At 41.7% G+C, this 12701-nt stretch overlaps 1 protein-coding gene across 2 annotated transcripts in view; it reads left to right on the top strand.

The window, feature by feature from the left end:
• Positions 1-12701, top strand: part of dus1l (dihydrouridine synthase 1-like (S. cerevisiae)) — a 51810-nt gene that overhangs the window by 19967 nt on the left and 19142 nt on the right. For both annotated transcript variants that reach the window (XR_007447794.1, XM_049560242.1), the window contains exons 4-9: positions 3143-3193; positions 3336-3448; positions 3963-4045; positions 6801-6904; positions 7049-7196; positions 12453-12549. Coding sequence is in view for 1 of the 2 variants with exons in the window: in XM_049560242.1 (XP_049416199.1) it covers positions 3143-3193; positions 3336-3448; positions 3963-4045; positions 6801-6904; positions 7049-7196; positions 12453-12549 (596 nt within the window). In the remaining variant the exon portion in view is untranslated. The remainder of the gene's footprint in view (positions 1-3142; positions 3194-3335; positions 3449-3962; positions 4046-6800; positions 6905-7048; positions 7197-12452; positions 12550-12701) is intronic.

Here is a 12701-nt window from a genome sequence, read left to right as displayed (position 1 = left end):
CTTTTAGAACAGCTGTTATAGCTGTTCTAAAAGCCTCTCTTAGGCTTATTGCTTGAATAAATAAATACAAATAATAATAAATATAGGCTAAACGAAGAACAATGGAAAAATAAAGTGCAAAAATCACATAAAATAATAAAGTCCTTTGCGCTGTCTTTAACTCAAAAACACAGTGTTTTACATGTTTTTGGAGAGGAAAACGAGCATGTTAACCTTATCTGGCTTAAGCAAAGTGCGCATATGGTTAACAATGACTGTGTTTACAAGGTCTTTAGTATCCCGGTTTTGAGGCTTATCCCGGTTTTGAGCATATCTGGGATATGATGTTTACATGGAACACAGAGAAACCCAGTTATTCATATCCCTGTATACATGATAAATACCAGTAACCCGTTTTCTGATCACTGCATCCTATCTGCGCAGGCGTGTGTTACATCTTTTACGTCTTTTGTTTACAACAGATTGAGCGGGAAATGTGATATATTTATTATATTTAGAAGTAAGACAAAAATGACACCTCTGTGGCTTCTAGCGGGCTTAGCGTTAGTAAATACTCACGTCGCATTACAGCTATGGCTCATCCACTTCATCTTCAGCAATGGGAGGAGAGAGCGACAACAAATATTGAATACGTCACCAACTTTGATAGGTATTTGGTAGAGCTTCGGGCCCAAAAAATCCAGCCCGTTATGCACGTTGTGCACGTTATGTCCGGGACCGGCCCGGCCCGTCCAATTAACTGTAATTATGGACCCGAGCCCGATTTAAACCTGACATTTTTCAATAAGTTGGCTGTTATAATTAAGAGTATTAAACCACAAGTCTTGTTATTTGAATGACAGAAACATAGGATCTTAATGAATGGCGCAACATGGAAGCATGATTATGTAATAAAACAGGTGTTTATTTTAGGATCCAGGTGGTGAAGGGCTGTGAATAAATATTGTAAAAAAAAAAAATTGGACATTTCTATGCAAATGATTCTCACTGATAAACAAGGTCTAATTCACTAACACCAGCGCTAATAGCCACACGCAGTTTGAGTGAAGTAAATAACGTGTTTAAAGCTGGTGCAAACTGGGCGCTCCTCTGTGGAAGCCTCTCGCCCAGACTTTCCAGCGATCGTGGCAGCAGTGATCGTCTGTTAAATCAGTCTGTAAATAATATTTTGACATTATTAGGCCGGGCGCGCAGAGAATCTCAAGCTCTAGTATTCGGCTGTCACTGCCACCACGCAGTACAAGGCAACAGTGGATGAAAATACGTAGCCGTGACTGGTGGGATAGGATCGTTCTCATGGAGTTTACAGATTCAGAGTAGAGAGAAAACTTCAGAATGAGTAGGGCATCCTTCAGCCGGCTGTGTGACGTAGTTGAACCATTCATGAAACCAGGATAAGGCGTATACATGCTCCAGTATCCCGGCTTCTATCGGAGTACTCCAGGTGGCAAAACCGGGTTTCTTGAAACCGGGAAAAGGGCATAACCCGGTTTCTGAATTCGGGATATGGTGTTTACATGCACAAACACAAAAACGGGATACTTAAAAAACCCAATCAAAACCGGGATACTAAAGACCTTGTAAACACAGTCAATGTTACCAGCTGTGCTAAACACCCTCTCTGATGGCGTGCTTGTCGCCAGTATGCACAGATATTTCCGTGCCATGTTGGACATGAGTGGGCTCGCAAAGCACGCTGCATTTTTTTTGCTGCATTCATGTGGTGTCGGGAGATCCAAGTTGCCGAGTTGTTTTTCTGACATGAGGTGGCGTTCATGTGAATTATCCCATTCTGAAAGTCATTTTTCGATTCTTTCCGACATCACATGAATGCAACATCCCCCCTCCTTGTTTTTTTCTCCGCCACACACACAACTGCAGAATATATCGGCAACTGCTGGTTGATGGGCTGACGGTGGCTGGATCATGTGAGGCTAGGTTGTGATGTTTTAAGTACGTGTTAAGTGTGTGACCCATCGTTGGACATTTAAAAAGTAGCTGATAGCACTTAAAGAAGAAGAACAGCAGCAGAAAATGTCCACAAATTGACCCTTTGCTAAGCAAAAGCGAAGCTGTCAGAGTAAGCATGGAGCCCACACTGTAACTAACTGCACTCCCTGAAAAAATATTATCATATTTTTGGAAAACTGAAACAGTGATTCCAGAGAGAAGCAGACAGAGGGGTCTACAGTCTGTGTTTGAAGGATACATCGAGGATGTCAAACTGACTCAGCAGCAACAACAGGTTAAAAAGACAAAGATAGTTAGAAGCACTAAAGTGTTAAAGTGAGCCACCACATCACTGCTAATCGCCACACAAGACAATGAATATAAAGGCAAACTTCACCGATATTGAACCAGCTGTGTGACATCACAGTGTGTGCAGATGAACGGTGTTTGGCTTCGCCCCCATGCTGCTGCCAGCAACCGGACCTCCGCCGCCGGACAAGCAGGGATCTCCGGGGGAAGTCAAACAACATTCATCTGTGCACAATGCGATGACACACAGCTGGTTGAATATCAGCAAAGTTTCCCTGCTTCCCTTCACTGGTTCCTCTACAGCAGGGTCAGTCTTTGTTTCACTTTTATAATCATTCAAAAGCAAAAGCAAAAGCAGCATGTGTATACATTCAGCAGGCTATATCTTCAGTAGCTAACGTGAGCTAACCCTACACTTTTCAGGGTTTGATTTTGGTTTTGAAACAGGCAAGAAACGTAAATCTCTTTCCTACCTCTCCAGGTAATGACTATCATTAATACATGATGTGCCCCAGGCACAACATTTAGCTCCAAATCCACAAAACCAGCCTGAAAATGAAGGAAATCTGAAATAACTTCATTAGAGTCAATGGAGCACGGGTATGTTGTTGTCGGACCCTGGTCTGAGCCGTCCCGATGCTACATGCTAGAGGCTGACACTATTGTGTCACATGTCATGCCTCTTTTGCTTCTGGGATGTCGGCATGCTGTCTAAAATCACTCACCAATGCCGCAGTTGTTTGGTTCTATGTAAAAATGCAAAAAGCAACATAAAGTAGGGACTTAATAGTGGCCCTATAGTGTGATCTCTGTGTAAAAAGGGCTACTGATAACAACCTTGCTGTGAGATCAGAACTAACCTGTCTTGATGTTTGTTCCTAAGGGCACTATGGAGTTTTCCTACAAGACGAGTGGGAGCTGTTAGAGAAAATGGGTAGGTCTGTATTTAACTCATTGTAGGACTCTGATCTCTGTCAAAATGTAATTTCTAGAGAAGATCCAATTTCTTGCACCAGTGTAATGCCACTTGAGCACAAATCACCACAGTCACCCATCATTTCCCTCTTATTTTACAGTCAGGTTAGCCAATGAAAAGCTCTCAGTGCCCATCACATGCAAGATCCGTGTGTTCGAGGAGGTGGAAAAGACAGTCTGCTATGCTCAGATGCTGGAGAGAGCTGGGTGTCAGGTGTGATCAATATTTAATCAAACAGAGATTGATTAACTGATATGGATCTTATTTTAATGTTCAGAATGTTTACTTATATTCATTCATTCATTTCTGTAACCGCTTATCCTCTAGAGGGTTGTGTGGGGGCTGAAGCTTATTGCAGCTGACATTGGACGAGAGAGGGTACACAGGACAGGTTGCCAGACTTTCGCAGGGCTAACACATTGAGATAGACAACCATTCACACTCACATTCCCCCTACGGTCAATTTATCCCCAACCTGCTTGTCTTTGGACTGTGGGAGGAATACATGAGTACTCGAAGAAAACCCATGCTGACACACACAGAAGGGCTCCCTCCTGGGTTCAAACCAGGAACCCTCCTGCTTTGAGGCAACAGTGCTAACCACTAAACCACCGTGCCGCCATGTTTACTTATATTTATCTTTAAAATCTGCCTTTAATGCAGTTTCAAGAAGCAATAGAAAGGTGTTAAAAAGCCCTAAGTTTGTCTTTGTCAAATATCTTTCCAGCTGCTGACAGTGCATGGCAGAACCAAAGACCAGAAAGGAGCCATGACAGGTGTTGCTAACTGGGCGCACATCAGGGCCGTACGGTGAGCTACCACCCCACTTCACATGTACTGTATTTAATCTATTTTAAAGCTAAATTGCAATGCACAATATTTATCATGATATGAAATATCCTGTAAAGTACTGTAGACTAACATACAAAATTATTAAATGGTCTACAGTTACAATAAAATTTAATGGCCACTGTCAAAATAAAGACAAAGTGCTGTTATAATAAAGATAAATAAAATTCTCTTACAATAATGTTAAATACAGTATATTAGGTAGCTAAAAAAAAGTATACAACGTATAATTAAATAAATCAAAGCGGAACCACACTTATTTTGAACCATTAGGCTCGTCTCAGGCAGGGAGTGTTGATGTTTTTACCATGACCTTGAAGCTTCTGGTCAACAGTTGCTGTTAGCAGTTAGCACGTTGAGGTCTGGAAAACCACTCAAACTTTCTGAGAGAGCTGCCTGTGGAATTGTTAGAAAGGCAAATCCAACTTCCTGTTTGAAAAGACCTGCAGAAAGATTTATCAGAGTCTGAAGTGGTGGTGCACTGTTCTACTGTGCAGCGGCATCTGTACAAATTTGACCTTCATGGAAAAGTCATCAGAAGAAGACCTTTCCATTGTCCTTACCACAAAACTCACCATCACAAGTTTGCAAAAGAACATTTAAAAAAGTCTGAGACTCTTTGGAAACAAGTCCTGTGGACTAATGAAGTTAAATAGTACTTTTTGGACGCAATGAGCAAAGGGATGTTTGCAAAAAAAGGATGCAGAATTTAATGAAAAAAACACCCGTCCAACTGTTAAACACGTGTGTGGATCGATCATGCTTTGAGCTTGTGCTGCAGCAAATTTCCAGCAAATTCTGGAAGCAGATATCACACCATCTCTAATAAAAGCTGAAGATGAAGAGAGGATGGCTTCTGCAGCAGGACAATGATCCTAAACTCGAAATCCACAATGGACTACCTCAAGAGGCACAAGCTGAAGGTTTTTTCCATAGCCCTCACAGTCCCCTGACCTTAACTTCATTATAGACCTCAAAAGAGCAGCGCAAAGTGGCCCAAGAATCTCACAGAACTAGAAGCCTTTTGCAGGAAGGATGGGTGAAAATCCCCCAAACAAGAACTGAAAGACTCTAAAGCCTACTTTACACTACATGGTTCAAGTGACCCAGTTCTGACTTTGTTCCTCTCAAGCGGCACAGATCGCATCTGTAACATGAATGTGTGAACAGGGACAAAAAAACGCATGATATCGGATATTGTCAGATCAGATTCAGACCTCCTTCATATGTGGAAATATATCGGATATGAATCAGATATCTGTCAATAGCTCTGTAATCTAAACAGACAGATCGGATATTTCTTGACAATCCACGTCATTATGAATAATGCGACGACAGCGCATTTTGATGACGTGTTCATGAGCGAGGGAAAGGAAGGAAAGCCGAATAAATCGCATGTTAATCAAAAACTATGAACCAAAAAAGCACAATCTATCCCAAGTGAGACAAACTGCTTGATCCCCCTCTCCAGTGTACCAGCAGAGAACCTGCAGAACCCAATCAGCTGCTCGCACCCTCAACACACAGACTGCGCTTCCTCATGCCAGCCAAAGGTGTGTGCAACTGTAAGAAATAAATATGTGAGGTGTACACTGCTTTTCTTTTTTAAACATATTTTTTTGGGGCTTTTTAGCCTTTAATGGATAGGACAGACAAGCGTGAAAGGGGGAGAGAGAGACAGAGGGAGTGACATGCAGCAAAGGGCCACAGGCTGGAGTCGAACCCGGGCCGCTGCGGCAACAGCCTTGTACATGGGGCGCCTGCCCTACCACTAAGCCACCAGTGCCCCGCTTTTCTATCTTTTTTTATTTTTCTTTCTTTTTTTCTGTCAGCGACATACACTCCTAACGCAGGACGGGTTGTTTTTATTGACTGAGTTGATTATTAAGCCATAGTGATGCGCGGATCGGCTCTGATAGCACCCGAATCAGCATGTACCTATCAGTTATCCAGCTGCACCCGTCTGCAGCTGCATGGACATTTCCACAGCTCTGTGTAGGCTAAGTTACCTTTTAAATTATGTGGAGCAGCGCCAGCTTTCCAGGTGATTTATTAACGATTAACTTCAAATATTTAAAGTTAGTCCTTAAAATTGCTTTCAGTAATGTAAACATTTCCATGCGCGCAGTAATGTCAGTGTAGCAAATACCGTGGGACATTTACACAGTGGTCAAGAGTGCTGGATCGGAAGTGTCGCACAAAAAAACGGAAGCTGGCTGCGTTCTGTTTTGCCTCCGTGTCTCCGTGAAAAATAAGGTGAATAGAACATGTAAACAGCAGTCAGGAAAAATCGGATATAGGCAACAAATCGGAATTGGGCATCAAGACATGGTAGTGTAAAGGCAGCCTTAGCTGATTACAAAAAGCATTTAGAAGCTGTGATACTTGCCAAAGGGGGCTTTACTAAGTACTGACCATGCAGGGTGCCCAAACTTTTGCTTCAGGCCCTTATCCTTTTTTGAAACTGTGAAAGATTGAAATTAAAAAAATATATATTAAAAGAAAAATTGAAGAATTGTGTCATCTTTAACTTTTTACCTTTTGGTCATCTTTCACTGGCTTAGCTATTTACAATAAATTAAATTTGGAGGTGCCCAAACTTTTGCATGCAACTGTCTTGGCCACCCCTACTTTAGGTTATAACCACATGACTGGCAGTTCTTGATGTTTGAAAACAAGGTATGTTCAGTAACTGTTTGGTGTGTTTTTGCTGCAGGAAGGCAGTCAGTATTCCAGTGTTTGCAAATGGCAACATTCAGCACCTGAGTGATGTGGAGCGCTGCATTCAGGAGACAGGAGTGCAGGGAGTAATGAGTGCAGGTTAATGATGCAGGCTTACAATGGCTCATTACAAACTGTTTTTGCTATTTCAGTGGTATTAATGGATAATATGTAATGTACATTAATACTCAGGGTATGGACTGTTTCAAAACTCATTTCAGTGTTCATCTCTATTATTTGTAGAGGGGAACCTTCACAATCCAGCACTGTTTGAAGGACGCAGCCCCCCGGTGTGGGAGATGGCTGAGGAATATCTTGAGGTGGTGAAGCAGCATCCCCCCTGCACTCTATCCTATGTGCGAGCCCACCTCTTCAAGCTCTGGCATCACACGTATGTCTCTTTGGCTGGGTTTGATGCATATACCTTACACCTGCAATAAAAGATAACTGTCTCTATGCTATTAGTCAAAGAAAGATAAGGCAGTCCTCATCCTTGAATGCTTAAAACATGAATTTCTTTCCAATTATATTTCCCCTCTCTCAGTTCAGTTCATTTCAGTTAAATTCAATTCAGCAGGTTTCATTGGCATGACGTGTGTATCATAGGTGTGCTGTATACAGGGCTCCAGACTTAACTTGTTTCGTGGGAGCATTGTAGTCCCTAACTGAAACTTTTAGGAGCACAAGCAGAAAATTTAGGGGCACACCTTAAATCATATTGCAATGCAATTATTCACTTTTTTGTCATTTTAATTTTATTATAAACTATATGTAGTCTACTGTATATTAACATTGGACTGTTTCAATTATTGAAGTAATTAGCATCACAGAGACTTGTGGTCAGTGAGATGTGAGGATTGTTAAAATAACATCTGTACAGATGTGAAGCCCTGACTAAATCAATCAATCAATCAATCAATCAATTTTATTTATAAAGCCCAATATCACAAATCACAGTTTGCCTCACAGGTATACAGCATACAGCATACAACATCCCTCTGTCCTTAGGACCCTCGCAGCGGATAAGGAAAAACTCCCCCCAAAAAAACCTTTAACAGGGGAAAAAAGCGGTAGAAACCTCAGGAAGAGCAACTGAGGAGGGATCCCTCTTCCAGGACGGACAGACGTGCGATAGATGTCGTACAGATCAGCATAATAATAACAGTAATCCGTATGACACAATGAGACAGAGAGAGAGACAGAGACAGAGAGAGATGCAGGACAGACGGTAATGACAGTAGCTTACAACAACATTAATGAAAGCAATAATATTATAGTTATAATTCTGGCTATTGTACAATATGTTGAAAGTATATATTGATATCTGATAGTATACATACAGTACAGGCCAAAAGTTTGGACACACCTTCTCATTCAATGCGTTTTCTTTATTTTCATGACTATTTACATTGTAGATTCTCACTGAAGGCATCAAAACTATGAATGAACACATGTGGAGTTATGTACTTAACAAAAAAAGGTGAAATAACTGAAAACATGTTTTATATTCTAGTTTCTTCAAAATAGCCACCCTTTGCTCTGATTACTGCTTTGCACACTCTTGGCATTCTCTCCATGAGCTTCAAGAGGTAGTCACCTGAAATGGTTTTCCAACAGTCTTGAAGGAGTTCCCAGAGGTGTTTAGCACTTGTTGGCCCCTTTGCTTTCACTCTGCGGTCCAGCTCACCCCAAACCATCTCGATTGGGTTCAGGTCCGGTGACTGTGGAGGCCAGGTCATCTGCCGCAGCACTCCATCACTCTCCTTCGTGGTCAAATAGCCCTTACACAGCCTGGAGGTGTGTTTGGGGTCATTGTCCTGTTGAAAAATAAATGATCGTCCAACTAAACGCAAACCGGATGGGATGGCATGTCGCTGCAGGATGCTGTGGTAGCCATGCTGGTTCAGTGTGCCTTCAATTTTGAATAAATCCCCAACAGTGTCACCAGCAAAACACCCCACACCATCACACCTCCTCCTCCATGCTTCACAGTGGGAACCAGGCATGTGGAATCCATCCGTTCACCTTTTCTGCGTCTCACAAAGACACGGCGGTTGGAACCAAAGATCTCAAATTTGGACTCATCAGACCAAAGCACAGATTTCCACTGGTCTAATGTCCATTCCTTGTGTTTCTTGGCCCAAACAAATCTCTTCTGCTTGTTGCCTCTCCTAGCAGTGGTTTCCTAGCAGCTATTTGACCATGAAGGCCTGATTCGCGCAGTCTCCTCTTAACAGTTGTTCTAGAGATGGGTCTGCTGCTAGAACTCTGTGTGGCATTCATCTGGTCTCTGATCTGAGCTGCTGTTAACTTGCCATTTCTGAGGCTGGTGACTCGGATGAACTTATCCTCAGAAGCAGAGGTGACTCTTGGTCTTCCTTTCCTGGGTCGGTCCTCATGTGTGCCAGTTTCGTTGTAGCGCTTGATGGTTTTTGCGACTCCACTTGGGGACACATTTAAAGTTTTTGCAATTTTCCGGACTGACTGACCTTCATTTCTTAAAGTAATGATGGCCACTCGTTTTTCTTTAGTTTGCTGATTGGTTCTTGCCATAATATGAATTCTAACAGTTGTCCAATAGGGCTGTCGGCTGTGTATTAACCTGACTTCTGCACAACACAACTGATGGTCCCAACCCCATTGATAAAGCAAGAAATTCCACTAATTAACCCTGATAAGGCACACCTGTGAAGTGGAAACCATTTCAGGTGACTACCTCTTGAAGCTCATGGAGAGAATGCCAAGAGTGTGCAAAGCAGTAATCAGAGCAAAGGGTGGCTATTTTGAAGAAACTAGAATATAAAACATGTTTTCAGTTATTTCTCCTTTTTTTGTTAAGTACATAACTCCACATGTGTTCATTCATAGTTTTGATGCCTTCAGTGAGAATCTACAATGTAAATAGTCATGAAAATAAAGAAAACGCATTGAATGAGAAGGTGTGTCCAAACTTTTGGCCTGTACTGTATGTGACAATAATCATATGTGTATAATAACAGTAGAAGTATGACTAATGATAACAAAGAATTAAAAGACAAATCTTGATCAAATATTACTCCGAGGTTTCTTACGGTAGTGCTAGAGGCCAGAGCAATGCCATCTAGAGAAAGTATGTCATCAGATAAAGAGTCTCTGAGTTGTTTGGGGCCAAGAACAATAACTTCAGTTTTGTCTGAATTTAACATCAGGAAATTGGTGCTCATCCAGGTTTTTATGTCTTTAAGGCAGTTATGAAGTTTAATTAATTGATTACTTTCTTCTGGCTTCATCGATAAATACAACTGTGTATCATCCGCATAACAATGGAAATGTACAGAGTGATTTCTAATGATGTTACCTAAAGGAAGCATATATAGAGTAAAAAGGATTGGTCTGAGCACAGAATCTTGCGGAACTCCAAAACAAACTTTAGGACGTAAGGATGATTCATTATGAACGTGAACAAACTGAAAACGATTGGATAAATAAGATTTAAACCAGCTTAGTGCAGAACCTTTTAGGCCCATTAAGTGTTCCAGTCTCTGTAGCAGAATTTGATGGTCAATTGTGTCAAATGCTGCACTAAGATCTAATAAAACAAATACAGAGACGAGTCCTTTGTCTGAAGCAATCAAAAGATCATTTGTAATTTTAACTAGTGCTGTCTCAGTGCTATGATGCACTCTAAATCCTGACTGAAATGCCTCAAATAAATTATTATCATGGAGAAAATCACACAGCTGGTCTGCGACTACTTTCTCAAGGATCTTTGAAAGAAAGGGAAGATTAGATATTGATCTATAGTTGGCTAACACCTCTGGATCCAGGGTGGGCTTTTTTAGAAGAGGTTTAATTACAGCTACCTTAAAAGACTCTGGTACATAGCCTGTTAATAAGGATAGATTGATCATATCTAATATATGAGTGTTAACTAAAGGTAAGACTTCCTTAAGTAGCCTAGTTGGGATGGGATCTAAGAGACACGTTGATGATTTAGATATATATATCTGACTTATCTTTAATGAAAGCTGTTGTCTTGTATTTTTTTCCTCTGACAATATTAATCTTACAGTCAGACACAATTTAGTTAACCTGTGTAGCTGAGGGGACAGGTCTGACAAACTCATGTGAGGCTGATTTACATGAGAATTCATGTAAAATGGAGGTTGAACTATGAATATAAATTACAGAAAGCCTGTAAAGTATTTCAGTAAATTAATCTCATAATTAAAACAAATGGAGACTGAGAACAAACTGATATCTCCCTCTCCCCTCTCCACACACACACATGCACACACTTCACCTCCTGATGCTTTCCTTATAGGTCAGTTAAACAGGATAGTTTTATACAGTCTATGGCAGCAACAGTCATGTGTACAACAACAAAGTCGCTATTTAAAACCCAGTAATATCTCACTGGAATATAAATATTCCTCCTGACATCACAATACTGAGTGAAGAAAGTCACGTTATTTCAGCATGAAGACAAACATCAGTATCAGCCATTCATCCTGTTCTCTGTCCCTCCTCTACTGAGGACACTCACTGTCTGCAGGTCGGCTGCCTCAGGTACATGTTCAGATAAAGTATTAGCCTACATACAGACAGCTTTCATTTTAGTTTGTCTTTAACACTTTGCTGTTAGCCTCGCGATCGCCATGTGCTTGTGTCGACCGCGATTGTAAATCATAGTGGTGAATGAGAGAATCATATTTCAAGACAGAGCGGGTTGAAATATGGTTTTCTACATGCTGATCACATGTATCGATAAAGTATTGGCTTGGCTGGCAGAGGTTTCGCATCGCATTTACTTACAGTAACAAGCGTAGTTGTTATCAACTAGAGTGATCTTGAAGTTATATATTCCCTTCATCTGCACCACGGCCTCTCTGCTGTTGTCTGACTTCACTCTATTGAGTTGAGTTGAGTTGAGTTGAGTGCCTTGGCAGACTTTGCAAGTGCAGAGGGTGGATATTTGGATTCAGCCTCCGACTTCACTGCGACTTCATATGTGCTAGCAGGAAATGTTGCTCTGTCTCCACCTGTCTCTGTCTCTCTCTCTCACACACCTTCCGTGTGTGTGTGTTTGTGTGTGTGTCTGTGTTTGTGTGTCTGTGTGTCTGTGAGGTCAGCCCTGACAAGCAGAGAGCAGGTTCATCCCAGGCTCGAATCAAACCCACCACTGGTGATGTACGCATCGTCTCATTTGATGTTACCCAATAAGAATCCAGAATGTCATCGCATTTTTTTTTCTCAAATGGTGAATGGGTGAATGTTTGTATTCAGCCTCCGACTTCACTGCAACTTGTTGTCACCACCTCCTGCTGCAGCCGCCTGCTCTCGTCCACTTTCCAGGCGAGGCACAGTTCATCTCAAACGAGCCTATTGATGAGTGTAGGTGACGTGATCCTCGCAGTTAACTAACAACTCACTCTGGACTTTATCTGGACTTTCCCCCTCTCGCACACTTTTGCCAACACTGGCAGACTCCCTCCCTCGTTTTACAACATTTGTTCTGATGTCTTCACATGTGCTACATTGTAGCAGGAAATGTTGATCTGTCTCCACCTGTCTGTGTTTCTCTCTCTCACACCTTCCGTGTGTGTGTGTGTGTGTGTGTGTGTGTGTGTGTGTGTGTGTGTGTGTGTGTGTGTGTATATGTATGTAGGCTACAGATCCACCAGGACCTGAGAGAAGACTTGGCCAAGGTGAAGACCCTTGAGGGTTTGGCTGGTGTCAGCCACCAGCTTAAGCTGCGCTGCCAGGTAAAAGCTCACAGTAGCTTTAATGTTAATGTTTTAATGTTTAATGTTCAGCAGTACTGGAGGGAGGTAAAACAAAAGCAGGAAAACTTAGAAGTTTTCAAGAAAATGAAAAATCACTCCAGTTGCAGTCTATCTGCTACATTATCCTGATC

The sequence above is a fragment of the Epinephelus fuscoguttatus genome, linkage group LG19 (assembly GCF_011397635.1).
Source record: "Epinephelus fuscoguttatus linkage group LG19, E.fuscoguttatus.final_Chr_v1".
In the NCBI taxonomy this organism is placed as follows: Eukaryota; Metazoa; Chordata; class Actinopteri; order Perciformes; family Serranidae; genus Epinephelus; species Epinephelus fuscoguttatus.
This window is presented reverse-complemented; position numbering and strand designations above follow the sequence as displayed.